The 14,413-nt window shown below is 40.7% G+C and overlaps 1 protein-coding gene across 2 annotated transcripts in view; it reads right to left on the minus strand.

Moving 5' to 3' along the window:
* The window catches only part of myo6b (myosin VIb), a 34,564-nt gene extending 20,479 nt beyond the window's left edge, over nucleotides 1-14,085 (minus strand). For both annotated transcript variants that reach the window (XM_072365668.1, XM_072365667.1), the window contains exons 1-14: nucleotides 13,949-14,085; nucleotides 10,360-10,506; nucleotides 8,319-8,388; nucleotides 8,138-8,211; nucleotides 7,598-7,727; nucleotides 6,789-6,894; nucleotides 6,539-6,594; nucleotides 6,350-6,447; nucleotides 5,307-5,471; nucleotides 4,533-4,613; nucleotides 3,070-3,250; nucleotides 2,263-2,407; nucleotides 864-1,021; nucleotides 396-487 (exon numbers count right to left, since the gene is read on the minus strand). In XM_072365668.1, the coding sequence (XP_072221769.1) occupies nucleotides 396-487; nucleotides 864-1,021; nucleotides 2,263-2,407; nucleotides 3,070-3,250; nucleotides 4,533-4,613; nucleotides 5,307-5,471; nucleotides 6,350-6,447; nucleotides 6,539-6,594; nucleotides 6,789-6,894; nucleotides 7,598-7,727; nucleotides 8,138-8,211; nucleotides 8,319-8,388; nucleotides 10,360-10,476 (1,473 nt within the window). In that variant the 5' untranslated portion in view covers nucleotides 10,477-10,506; nucleotides 13,949-14,085. The remainder of the gene's footprint in view (nucleotides 1-395; nucleotides 488-863; nucleotides 1,022-2,262; nucleotides 2,408-3,069; nucleotides 3,251-4,532; nucleotides 4,614-5,306; nucleotides 5,472-6,349; nucleotides 6,448-6,538; nucleotides 6,595-6,788; nucleotides 6,895-7,597; nucleotides 7,728-8,137; nucleotides 8,212-8,318; nucleotides 8,389-10,359; nucleotides 10,507-13,948) is intronic.
* Nucleotides 14,086-14,413: the final 328 nt, after the last annotated feature.

Consider the following 14,413-nt stretch of genomic DNA (forward strand, 5'->3'; position numbering starts at 1 on the left):
GTCTAACTGATCCTAGAATTAAAAAAACATGACAAACAAACATGAAAACATCAAACTGACAATATGTGACTCAGATAATAACTAGACTAAAAGCAGAAATGTGGCACATTAATTGCAGACCTTGGAAAAGAATAACATTAAGACATCACAGGAGAGAAACAAGCCTCATCATTTCCCCAGAGAAATTACCATCCTAATGAGGGAGCACACAGGAGAGATGGAGGGACAACGTACAGCAAGACAACAAAAAGGCGAAGACAAGGAGGCGTAGCACGCCAAAAACCCCATCTTACAGGCTCATTAAAGATTAAGAAAGTTTGGCTCGTCAGTGTTGTGATGTGAGGTTCCCCGGGATGAAGAAGTAAAACACCTTAATCCACAGGCTGCTCACCCACCTCTTTGAGAATGCGCTCGTTGAAGAATTGCTGTAGTTTCTCATTGCAGTAATTAATGCAGAACTGCTCAAAGCTGTTATGCTCAAAATACTCTGAGGAGGAAAAATAGAAGAAGCAGAAAAAAACATTTCATGTTTCAATTAATTCACAAAATGAAAAATTTTGCAAAGCCTGTGTTAATTATGGCAGTGGGGGAAATTATCTCTCAGGCAAGAGCTCTGGTAATGAAGTGTATATATGTATTAGGGCATTTAAATAAAGAAATAATGCACACAGACAAATGTCTCTCAGAGAGACTTAATTCTAAACATAGCAATGACAAATTCCTATCTGGAAGGGGACAAAACGCAGAGAATTTGGGAAAAAACAGGAACAGAGATTTGTCTGTTGTGTAACCCGTTCTTTAGCTAAATCTACACTTGATTTGAAACTTCTATATTCAGTGCAGCACCAACTGCATTTCATTACCAAAGCCAGCTATGTCCAACACGCCGATGAAGTGGGAGGAGGTCTGGAAGGGGAAACACTGGTTTACTCGTTTCACCACATGATCAAAGAGGCGGCTGTACACTGCCTTGGCCAGGGCATCACGGGCATTGTTTGCCTGTTCCACCTTCAGAGGCACCCTGAGGGGACAAACAAAGTGGGGCAGTGAGAGAAAGATTCAAACTGGGACATGATCATCTCCAATAAAATACCTCTCCTTTTCTTTCCCCAGTCAACCCCATCTTTAAGGTAGCAGCAAATGTTTTATTGAGACATCTTGCCCTCACTTCCAGTATTTTCTATTCAAGCTGGGTGATTTTTTTTTGTAAAAATGAGGGTTTCTTGGTCAAAGCGAGGGCATTCTAAAATGTAAGCATTGAACTCTATTAGGCTCTCTAAGGGCACTTTAATACTATTCATGTTGAAATTATTCAAAAACGTTGACTGATGTGACAAAGTGCAGCTCCACAGTGGCCAAGAGTTCAGCTCAGCTGACCCAATAGGGACGAAGCTGAATTTAAAACCGAAGGAACTCTCTTTTGCATTGTTATAGCTTATCCCACTACTTTCTTTTTAATATTCAACCCAGGCAGCTCTCCAGAAAGACGGATCCATTACAAACAGCACTGATCCACTCGTGACGGCAGTCTAATTTGACCCTTTCTTGATTTTACTATGACAACAGTTACGTGAAATAAAAACATCTAGAATTCTGAGTCATTTTTATCTGCTGCAATGTCTCACGTGCACACTAGTTAAAAGACTTGTGTTTGTCTCCACCCCCTTCTGTTACCCTCAGCCTCCCATGGGGCAGGGTGGATTTGTCTGGAGCAGAGTAACAAAGACGGTCCCCCCTTCACTCCACCTGCTCCCCAGACGTCGGGGCTTCACTGTACTGGAGCCATGCTCCCTTTCCTCCTCAGATAAAGACTGCATTATTTATGTCGAGAAAACACTTCCAGGCCAGCCCAGCATCTGGCCCTTTTGAAATATTAATCTATCAAACCTGGCCCTATCACTCAAATAATACAACACCGCAAAAGAAGATGGGAGCAGTGTCAATACCATTTTTTCCTTGTTTATTTTTAAATGTATGAAATCATGTTGAAGTACAGTTTAGCTGTGAATGACTACATTCAATCTTTAGAACAAAGGCTGCACATAAGACCAATGTATGATTTAAATTCTACTTTGCCAATCTCTACAGATTTGAAATCTCCTGTCAGCATTCTGCTAGTTCAGTCAGTTTAGCTGACTGTGTTTTTTTTCCTAATTGTTTTTTTTAGCAGTGAACAACGGTTTTGGCTCTTTAAAAGATTAAGGCGATTGCTTTTAATCAATAAATATCTAGACATTTAAAGCTCGTGACTGTTGCCCTCACTTGATAACTGTGCCTTTGGCGCCCCCTGCTGTAGTGAGCATGACTCTTGTTGTGAGGCTGACGCGCAGGTCGTCCTTGTCCAGGCCCAACAAGTCAGCACAGTACTCTAAAGTCTTGTCTGACTGATTCTTCAGGCTGCAACCACCTGTAAGACAAAAAAAACAAAACATGTAGGTGACAGGCTCTGAACATGCAGGATACTTTTCTATCAATACTTCCTGCCAACTGCTTTGAGAAGAACTTCATTGTAACTTGTACAGTACAAGTTACATTTGAAAGATTAATTCCTTCCTCTGCATAGACCTTGATTGAATACTAAGTTTTACAAAAGCAATAAAAACAAAGGGAAAAACAGCTTGCAGTTGCCATAGTAACAGAGGTGATTTTTTATCACCACTTCAGACCAAACTGATGATGTTCAAGGACATAGTTCTGTTTTTTAAATGTTACCTTCAATAACAAAACGACTGACATCCATGGTGTTACATCTGTTGAATTAACAAATTGATAAAAAAAACAAAAACTTTTCCTGTTAAGGTCAATATACAAAAAATTCTAAATCTTCAAAAGTGGAGGAAGTCATTTTTTAAAGTTTGCTTGAAAAAAACCAAAACTTGATGGGTTTTCACGGATAATGCTGAAAGGAAATACTGGAACACAACAATAAAAGATCAACTCATAAAAGAACAGACGCAAAAAGACACAAACACAAAACAGTCTCCATTTCAACTCGCCTAAATACCCCCTTTGGACAATTTTGCAGATTATCCTAAAGCATTATGAAACTATTTGAAAATACAGCCTCACCTGAAGAGCTCCCGGTTTCCTCAAAGTCAATGTTTCCCAGATGCAGAACGCCAGCGACAACCCTGAAAAGATCCAGCTTCTCTGTGTCATTCAGACCAATCTTCTTCATAGCCACGCACATCCTGTTGAAGTCTCCCTGGTCGTCAAGAAGAGGGTCCTTCAGAGCACCCAACTTCAGATGCTGCACAGCACACAAGAGAGTTAGAAACTGCAAAGAGACAAGCACCATTAACGCTGTGTTTTCAGTTTCAGCTGCTTGAGAAAGTCTGACTGGGAACTGAACTGAACCCAACAGCTCGCACAAAACTAAAAGACCAAAGCTAGAGAAGATGTTGAACAAACCAAAACATTTTACAAAGAAATACCTCCACCAGTAGCCCACAGCAAGCTCACCGCTTTAGTAACTGATCGTTTCGCTATGTAGTTTAGTCTGGAAATGCCTTGATGTTTGAAATGACAGAGCTAATGTAATATTCAGAAATATGAAAAACCTAATGATAAAAGCTATAAGAACAGGAATAATGTTTCATGCTTTATTAGGTGTCTTTATTAGGTTTACTAAAGATTAAAGTGACTGTATAATCGACAAGGGCAGCACAATTAATGCTAATGCTGAATATGATGTCATATAATAGACTATTACCAAGTGCTTCATGTTATATTGACATTTATTTTGCACATAGGAAAGCGCAATAATTATGCAGCCCTGCACCATATGCCTGAAAACAGCTGAATAACCAAACACAAATCCAAACCTGGCATGCACATGCACATGCACACAAAGAGGAAGCGTGCACCGATTTCCTGTTTTCACTACAAACAGGAGCACATACATCCCCGGCAGATTCAGTGTTTAGTTTGGGGAAAATGTAAGAGGAAGAGTAGGGAGCACAAGGCCTTGAAAAGAAAACATCACCTTATCGTCCTGCACATTAAACAAACATGAGGTGGGGCAGACAGATGACAGTTGACTTAATAAGCAACATATTACATGAAATACACCTTTACCTAAAACTTCACAGATACATGTATATTAATATATAATAATAGTTTAGAATATAATAGTAATAATGATATCAAGCATGTTAAAAGATCCTTTGACATTTTGTACATAATTGACAACTTTATCAAAATTCCATTTAATTCCTGAATAGTTCCATTTCAAATGAATCTGAATCTGCAAATCTGCAAATAACATTTCATTCGAAAGATTCAAGAACAGAGCAGTTAAAAATTGAACTTGGAGTTGAGGGACACTGATGTGATGACACAGCAAATCTAATCAAGATAAACAACTTGCTGCTAAACTTATGGAAGCAAATGTGTTCTCTGTACAGTGCACTGCCATCAGCATGGGACACATGGATTTATTTAAGAATCAAAATGAGATTTAAACTGATAACCAAAGTAAAATGCAAAGCATTGGATTATAGAGAGTAAACCAGAACAGGAGAGGAGATTACCTCAGGGCTCTTGCGGCTTTGCATTATTTGTTTATCACAGTCTTTACTGGCAAAGTATCTGGTACATCCTCGGTTCAGGTACTGCAAGAGAGAAAAAAAATCAACTTGTGTTGCAGCAAATTCAGTATTCTGAGAAATGTAATCCACTTTTGGTGCAAAATCTGCTGGGGACGTTGATTCTTGTTTTCACAATTGAAAGTTTTTTTTTTTCATCATCTCCCGGCATTGCTTTACAGCTGACTGGAGGCAAATTGCATAAAACAACTGCCTCTGTTCATGTGGGTGTCGCCTCAGGGACGATAAACATCTCAGACAAAGGAAAAAGCAACATGAGCCACTGGTCTATCTGGTCAAAGCGTCTAGTAGAGCATGTTGAAGAAAATTAAGGCTCGGGTAGACTTCGCTTTGCTCCTGTTGAGCTGAGAACTGTATTCAAAAGACAAAGAATCCAGTGGTGACATGTTTTGCTGCTGAAGGGATTTGATTTCAATCGGGGGAAGTTTTTGATTTGTGTAAAGAGATCCCAATAATAATTTTCTCTGTCAAATCAAGTGGGATTCCACAAAACTGCCGACCAATGCGTTTTATAATAATAAAGACAATGTAATTGCATCAAACAACAATCCTTCCCGTTTTCACAACTCAGCTTTACTTTTCAGTTGATTTCAGGTGGGAATGACTAAATGTAATCAATCTGCTTTTCATTTTAGCTTGTAACGGCGTTAAATACGTTGTTCTTTTTCCTTTAGAAATGTTGCTACTCCACCAACTGACCCTGAAGCTGTCTGGAGAGTCCAGGTGTAATTTCTTCTTCAGGTCCTCCGATGCCCCTGCACACAGCCTGTAGAAGATGTGGTAGTTCCTCTCGTCGTTACTTTGCATACAAATCCTGGACTTCTCCAACAGGTAGTGGGACACAAATCCCCCCACAACTGCCTTCTGGTGGCACAAAGAAGAAATTGCATCTTAAATGCGGAAATCATAAAACCGCATTTTCCTAACAGAGCACTTCGCTCCCAAACTGCAGGTTTACTTGTTGTTCCCAGAGTTTCTAAAAGTAGAATGGGAGGTAGAGCCTTCAGTTATCAGGCCCCTCTCTTGTGGAATAAGCTGCCAGTAAATGTCCGGGAAGCAGACACCCTTTCCACTTTTAAGATTAGGCTTAAAACTTTTCTTTTCGATAAAGCTTACAGTTAGGGATGGCTCAGGTAATCCTGAAACATCCCATAGTTAAGCTGCTATAGGCTTAGACTGCTGGGGGACCTCATCTGTCACACCTTTCCTCACTTTGCTCTCTTTTTCCCTGTTTAATTTCAAAATTGATTTTATGTACATGTGACATTATTGTGGTTATTAACCTATGTTTCCCTGTTCCAACAGATATCCTTTGAATGGCGTTATGGTGTTTTTCCCCCCTCTTTTCCCTCTTTTCTGTCTTCTCAAACCCCAGCTGGTCGAGGCGGATGGCCACCCTTCCTGAGTCTGGTTCTGCCAGAGGTTTCTTCCTGTTAAAAGGGAGTCGTTCCTTTCCACAGTTGCCACAGGCACGCTCAGGACGGGAGATTGGACTGAAGACACATTTCGGTGCAATCTGTTGGTTTCCTTAGCTAGGATATTAATTTTTTGAATTAGCTCTATATGAATTAATTGGATTATGATTACAATGAATTGAATTCCAATTGGCTTGAATTGGACTATATTACTTAAGTGCCTTGAGATGACAATTGTTGTAATCTGGCGCTATATAAATAAAATTGAATTGAATTGAATTGAATTGAATAAAACAAACTAGCACGATAGAAGTTGTCTGCGCTTACTTTGTCGTTAAAGTGGATTTCCACAAACTTCCCGAAGCGACTGCTGTTATTATTCCGGACTGTTTTTGCATTTCCAAAGGCCTCCAGGAGAGGATTTGCTGAGGTATGAAAGGAAAAAAGTTAATTTAAGATAAACCGACCCAAAAACAGTGCATATAAAACTGATATATTTCCTTGTGCATGTATTACCTTCAACAATTCTCTCATCAATATCTTGACCACTTCCATATGTTGTTGTCAGATACCTGAACGATGGGGATAAGAAAACAATTGCATCATGAAAACAGTGGTGGCTGCCTGTCATTCAGCGACGGTAACAACAAATGGCTCTTTTTGGGGCCATTTGTGACATCATGTGACGTAATTGTGGCGTGATGAGGTGTCAGACTTTGTTCACCAAAAGGAAAAGAAAACAGGAATGCTTCAGTTGGACTCATACCTGAGAACAAATTTCGTGTTTTCAGTCTTTCCGGCTCCAGATTCGCCAGAAACTATGATGGACTGGCTCATCTTTAAAACCTTCATGTCCCTGTAGGCTTTGTCGGCTAAACCAAACAAATAAAACCGAAGCAAATGGAAGACAGAATGAAAACAGGCATAATGATAGTTCAAACTATTCATAAGTGTTTTCAAGAATAACTGTGACAAGAAGAGGATGATAATGAAATTTAAATGAAGTTCTCTGCACATAAAAACAACAAAAAACATCTATAAAGATGCATCCTCCCTCTGACCAAGGTAGATTTTGTAAAGGAAAACTGCCACAGGTCCTTTTTACACAGAAGCACAGTCGCTTCTGCCTTTCTCTATTAGGTAAACAGACTTCAGTTTGGCCCTGTGACCACCTCCATAAATGTTGTTCTCAGAGATAAAACTCCATTCTGTATCTAAGCATTAAACAAAGAACGTCTCACTGGCTTGAAAAATTTAATTCTATTTTGCTTTTGCTAAAACGTATATTTATATATGTTAAATGCTTATTTAAGGGCGAAATGTGAAGGAAATTCCTGAGAAAAAAAATTCATATGAACTAGTACAAGAACAATCCCTCTAAATGTGTGTCATGATCCACTATAAGTGCTTGGTGGGATATTTCCTGGAATATTTTCCTGGAATTTAAAAACTCAGTAATCAGTTCAAATTGCTGTCTTCTCCCTTTCAGGTAAGGATATACAAAATGTGTACAATGTGTTTGCAAACCGTAACCACAGATCGTTGTCTGGCTTTAGAACAGGCGTGAGCGCTCACCTATAGCATAGACATGGGGCGGCAGAGTGCCCAGTGACTTCCCTTGGTACGACTTGATGGCATCGGGGCCGTACAGTTTTGGTATGTCATAGTAAGGATTGACAGCTATCAGGATATTCGCCACAAAGGTCTGCAAGTGAAGCAAATGCAAGCACGGTTAGGTTAACCGCATTTAAATACGCTAAATTATTGAACGATGAATAACAAAAGAAGTGAAAAGGACCCTACTGAGGACTGGGGAAACACACCACAACTCGCTGTCATGTGTTACATTTCTCATCTACCGGCTGTTCCTCATTTCCTAAGTGAGGTCAAGACTGGGTTTGCCAGTCTGACCTTTGTCTAGCTGCCCTTCCCTCTTTGCCACCTGGTACTTTTCCTCTTGGGGAATCAAGGATACAGACCCTGTCTTTCTGCTGTCCAACCTGCTATATGATCTAATTGAATGGTCGTGTTTCTAACAAATAACAAGAGCAGCACTGTATGGAATATATAAACCTGGACAAAGGCAGATCATTACAGAGGGACACAAATACATACATAGATGTGGTCTTTACTGTACCGCACTCTGACATTGTTGAGAAGAGTGGCTTCGTTCAAGTACATAAGGGAACCTGTAACGACCGAGGGCACAAATAGCAGAAGTAAAATCCAGTTCTCGCAGAATTAAACATATATGTGAATGCATTTTTCATTTGGTTTCATGTCGGTAAAAACTTACAATTATCATCGACGTGCTTGTTGACATCGTCCTCTGCGGGGAAGACTTGGTTCATCGGAGCAAGAAAAGTCTGTAACACGAATCGACCTAATTATTGTAACATTTACATGACGCCATTCACAGGAGAGACACACCGTAAGTTGTACCGTCTTCATTAATCTGCGCCAACGTCGTGTACAACAACACTCGCGGTTTAGTTCTAGCAATTAGAAAAGCTCATCATTTGAAAACGGAGAGACGTATTCAACATCGCTAACAGCTGAGCAAGCATGCACAGACATGAACCATTTATCATGCTAAAGGAGCCCCATAACGACGTTTCGAGTGACATGTTCACAGGCTACATTAGTTACTGATGTTTTCACTCTATTGTTTAAAAGTCTGAGTTCATGGAAATAAAGTCAATGGAACAAGTCAGCTGTGAGAGAAACAAGGGGAGACATGGCAGGACGATGAATAATTTGGTGGGAGAGCAACAGGATCTGAACACCTGACTGAGTTCTTCGGTGGTGTGTATGTGGTCAGGAGCAGATAGTGCCGGTCTTACGGGAACCCATCAAGTCGTTAAAGGCAAACTTTACCCTCAGCATTTAAAAAAGGCCAGTGGTGTATTGTTTTTCTAAAGCATAAATCAACAACATAAGCAGTTTTTGTCACCATTTGGATGTAACGTGTAACACACACTGCCTTCTGCATATCAGTACCACTGGCTGAAGAAGTGAGCATGATCCTCTCTGCGCAATGATGCATGGCTTATTGCCACAAACAGCCGGCAAGCATAAACAGAACGAGCTTTGTGTGCCTGCTGCAGGAACTTGGCACCCACCTGAGCGAGGCCATAAACAGTAACGACCACGTGAAAAATGTTCAACCAATAAAAAGTGACGGCAAAAAAGAAATAAATAAAGGCCGTTGGGCTAAGGGTAGCCCCCGGGGCTAAGCCACTAATGAGCTCAAGCTTGCAGTTAAAAGACGCATTCAAAGGGCCTTTCATTGGTCAACTGAACGGGACAGAATTTATCTCTTAATGAAGTGATGATGATCAGCTACTAAAATAAAAATCTCACGAGCAAGTACAATTATGAAATAAATCCGAAAAAAGTTAGTCTGGTTATGTATTTTCCTCACCCTCAATATTAATAGGGAAACACTATGTGGGAATAGGGAAATAAATGTTACCTAACATTTTCTATTACATACCTAACACTGAAAAACAAACTGGATATATTTTGAAATGCAAGAAACTCACATCTCATCTTCTCTATAATAATGTATATAATATATATAATAATATATAATAATATATAATAATGAAACTAATGTCAGCTGAGGCCTGCCTCGCCCTCCCGCAGTCATCTTTAAGGCACAGCGCACGGACCAGAATCCAACAAAGCCAACATTAATCCCGTTAAGGATCACCGCTGCTTCCCCTACGATGGCGTCAAAACGTCCTCTGACACAAGACGTATCATCCATGCTGACTCACTCATGGCCTCATTGGCACACCCAAGCGGTACTGAGCCACACCAGGGATGTTATTCGAGACACTAATTCTATGGCCCCGCTAAAACATCCCTGGTGTGAGACTGGGCCGGGCAGTAATTGTGATATTAATAGTTTGGTCAAAACAAAAAGCCTCCGCTGCATGTCTGTTGTAAACATCAGAGGCCTGCTTGCTGCGGACATGTGACGGCTCAGGTGTAGCAGGTGGCCTTTACCTCCTAATGAGCTGCTCCTCTCCAGGCAACCCTATCAGCCCACCTGCTGCTGCTCTTTATTTATTTATGCCTCTGTACATGTGGTCTCTCGTGTTTCTCACATTTCACACATTGTTGTGCTGACGCCTTCCTACCTGAAATCACACTTGAAACAGACCGAAACATATTTGCAGAAGTGACAACTCTTCTTTTATTACACACACATGAATATGTAGTTATGTGTAGATGGCGATGAGCCCTCTGGGATTAAGGCACAGCACAACTTGCTTGTAAACTAAGAGTCTTGGTTTGTGCGTATGAAAGAGCTTGTGTGTATGACCCACCTTGCCCCTCTGGTTCGCTGGCTCTATCGTGAGCGTGTCGGCTCCTATGTCGACGATCACGCCCAGCTGGAACCCGTCGGTGGGGTGGGGCGCCCACACTGGCTTCCCATCCTCCATGGCTTACCTCTGGTCAGCACAGCCACACAACTGTCAGGTGAGGGGCAGGGAGAGGAAGAAGGGCAAACGTGAAAGGAGGAGGGGTTAAGATAGACATGCAAAATGCAATACACAGATTTGCATTTTACACCATGTTCCTTAACTAAACTTGGCTTTCAAGCTCCTCCATTGTCTGTTTCTCAAGTCAAATACATATGGACCCATGATATGTACTTTCCACGCACTTCACTACTGCACAGCTAATGAAAGTTGGTGTAAGTATTGCTCATTTCATTTTTCACCTAGTCCTGTGAGTCCCTTCAAATGTTACAATATGTTTAAACAGCACAGTTCAGTAAAAATCTTGGAAATGGTAACATTTGGCAGTAACAACTTTTAAATTGATGGGAAGACTATATAAAGGAGCTAAAGCAACTTTAATGAAATCTCAAGATAGATTAGAAAGGAGTTAATGAACAAATTAATCCACGGTGACATTCCCGATTCATTTGCATTAAGTGACTGGGACTATAGCAGCTGCTGCCGTCTGCTCTGCTTTTCATTAACTTGTTATCCACCTACTGATCTTGTAAGAGAGGATCTCTCACTGCAGTGGGGATACAGTTGTATCCTCAGGAACTCAAATCCCCTGGTAAGGAAAACATGACCCCAAGTGACCTCAAATTGTCTGGAAGCATGTTTGATGTTCAAGCTAAAACTACACACGAGATAATCCATTTAAACTAAAGGCCTCCTGAGTTACTTTAAATTCACAAAGGGCCAGGGTTGGTGGAGTTCTACAGGCCTTTATGTGAAGAGTTTCTGACAAAATGCACAGCTTTATGCATTTGGCGGTTTTGTTAATCACGTGAGATATTTTTCACAAATGACAACAGCAGACGACACCCGGGTAGATCACTTTTAGCTGGATCTGTTGACAATCTTAAAGCGTCTTCAGTCAAATGCGAGACTGGGAGTTTCCACAAGCGTGTTGTTAACCTGCTTCAATTCAGCAACTAATACTGTGAATTCAAAAAGCTTCAGGGAGAGAGGGTATTTGATGGAAACTACTGATGAATCCCTAAGTTTAACGATGTAATTGACTTAGCGTCAAGATGGATCTAACCTGCCCACTCCAATAGAAGTGTGTGGTGGGGTGTTTTCGTACAGAGACATCAACCCCTGCCTGTATTCTCTTTGTGTCCGTTAGGTTTGTGGGCTGCTACCTTTAAGCAGAGGGTATGTTAGCAACAACAGTACAAGTTTGAGCAGACATTGTTGCCCTCTTTTCAATTTATATCCAGTTCCTTTCTGCTTTTTTTTCTACCTATATAAAGTAAAACTACAACCGTTTGTATATTATTCAACAGTTTTGAATGGATAAAATGAATAATTGGGACATTAAGAGATGACAGGTGCAATGAGGGATGGGAGGATCTTTTACAATAGATTCGTTATGGTGAGTCAAGCCATTCTGGGATTCTAGGTCTCTGACTGTAGTAAAATGACAGCAGTCAACCTTTCACCACTATATTATTAGGGAAACGCTGGAACATGCTGTGGAAATTAATGCAAGTCCATTTTCCTTGTGCCGTGCATTTAAGTACTCAGGGAGCTGCCAAGTGCTATATGTTGTACTTTTAATGTGATTTATTAGAACTGTACAATACTACAGCACCTGCCACAGAGACTAAATATAAGATAAAGGAAAACAACATGCTGTTATGTCAGGTTATTGTTTTATGACCCATATCATCGTAGAGCAATGCCTTCTATTTACAATAGATATTTAACTCAAGGTAGCTAGGCCAACACACGAGGAGAAGATTTCCTTTATCAAAAACCAAACAGCCTGCAAGGCCAAATCTCAAACAAAGAGAATTCAAACTCTTCACTGCCGCTTGCGAACGCTGTCTGTTCATAGCAGCAAATCTGGAAGCCGCAACATGATAGAAACTTGCTGAACCTCGGCTGTTGAAAGCTGAGTCTGTGGATGCCTTGAAATCAACCAGATTAAAGGTCCAGTCATTCAAGACCAGGAAAATTACACCGAAGGTGCATTATCGGTGATGCATTGTGCGCTACGTTGTTTCTGATTTTCAATTATTGAAATTGAGTGTTTGTTTCTGATCAGTTGACACACGCTTGGACTGAAGCCCCACTGAAACGCAAGCAGTGGAAAAACACCACAGAAGGAAAAAAAAAAAAGAAAAGATAAGTATACTTTCCCAGTCTGTCATCTTCAGCCTCCAAGTGTTAGATCAAGGCTGTGCGGGGAACTGTTTTTCTTAGATGACTGATAGCAAAAAAGCCATACCACTTCAAACCAAGTTGAATTACTGTTGTCCACACAGGAAACATGCTCAGTTGAAAAATACATGACCACTAAAGGCTAATAACACACAAATTACTGTGGAGGAAACATTATGGACACAATCCAGTGAAGGCAAGATTCAACCAGTGGCAGTCTACCTTAAAACCACTTCGATTTGCACGACTGTCAACACAACTGAATGTACCCTCCAACCTCTCTGGGGTGTCAGTAAAGATGATAACCTCCTATATAAAACTCAACATCACAAAGTAAATGCGCCTCTGACTGCCCAGAACAAAACTGAGACCGGTCCCCCGTGAGAAACTTTGACTCCGCAGCTGTAAATCCTCTTAGTATTTGACCCTAATCCAGACAGAGAGGTGAGACACTTCAAGTGAGGCCCAAGTCTGACAAACACAAGACAATGCAAATCAGAAGGGAGCGGCGTATAAAGTGGACGAGACTGAGGTTTGCATGTAGCAAACAGAGCAGAAAAACATAAATGTGAAAATACAAATATATGGACACTGGCTCCAAGTTAAAGCAGGACATGCAAAAAACACGCCTCTTGTTTCCTGCCATTTGTTTCCTGTTCTCTACCAGGCCAAAGGGACATGGAAAATGCACTGTACACTGACTGCGGGGGGAAAAAGCAAGAGAGATGCACACAGAGGCTACACTTACAGAGCCTAAAAGGCAGAATCAAAGAGAAAAAGGGGTATGGCTGAAAATAGATAGCATGTCAAGAGCTATACACTTTAACATCCACAAAAAAGGAAGCAGTCTGTCATGAAAAAAAAAGGAAATCCTAATCATAAAAACAAAAACCCCATGTATTCTTGTTAATTCTATAAAGAGAATGTAGATGCACTGTGGCAATGCCACAACATGTATAGGATAAAAAGTCTGCCTGCGTCAATACAGTTTAAGGTATAAATTATCCTCTCTCTGTGGACTAACGGTTTTAAGCCCCTTAGAATTAAGCCAGAAATGACTATAGAGGAAGCAGACATTACACCGATGCAGGTAGCAGCAATTAATCGGTACGCAGAACAGTCGGAGGAATGTAAATACACTCAGTTGTGAGTGGTTATGAATAAATAGTAAACAACTCAAGATGTGTCTGTCTCAGACTATTAGTTAAAAAGTGTAAAAGTTCGACAAAACAAGCATACTTACGACTTATATTCTTCAAACAGTCAAGTTTAAGAGCAGGGGGTCAGTAATGACTTTTATGTCCCTCATACGGGGATGTGTCTGTGGCACCGGTCCAGGTTTCTCGGTGTTCCCTCGCGCAGCAGGACAGGACGGGTGAACAGAAGAAGCAGGCTGTGCTCGCGCACCGGTAAGCGCCGGTGACGTCACATCAAAGGTGCGTTGAAGTGCCGCTCGTAAGATCCCGTGTTAAATTGTTTTGTCTTATTCTAATGAACAAACATGTCACAGAGATTCGCGAAGTAAGTTCGCATAAAGAAACAGTGTGGGTCGGCTATAAAAGTACTCGAAATATTCAATAGTGCAGATATTTCTTCAAATATGTTTTTTTAGCTGCAATGCATCGAAGACAGTGAATTCTGCTCTAACTTACCCTAACTTTACAAAAACAAGTTTTATGTCACTCTTGGAATCGATAATTAGATGACA

The sequence above is a fragment of the Leuresthes tenuis genome, unplaced genomic scaffold (genome assembly GCF_036924035.1).
Source record: "Leuresthes tenuis unplaced genomic scaffold, fLeuTen1.0.hap1 SCAF_15, whole genome shotgun sequence".
NCBI lineage: Eukaryota > Metazoa > Chordata > Actinopteri > Atheriniformes > Atherinopsidae > Leuresthes > Leuresthes tenuis.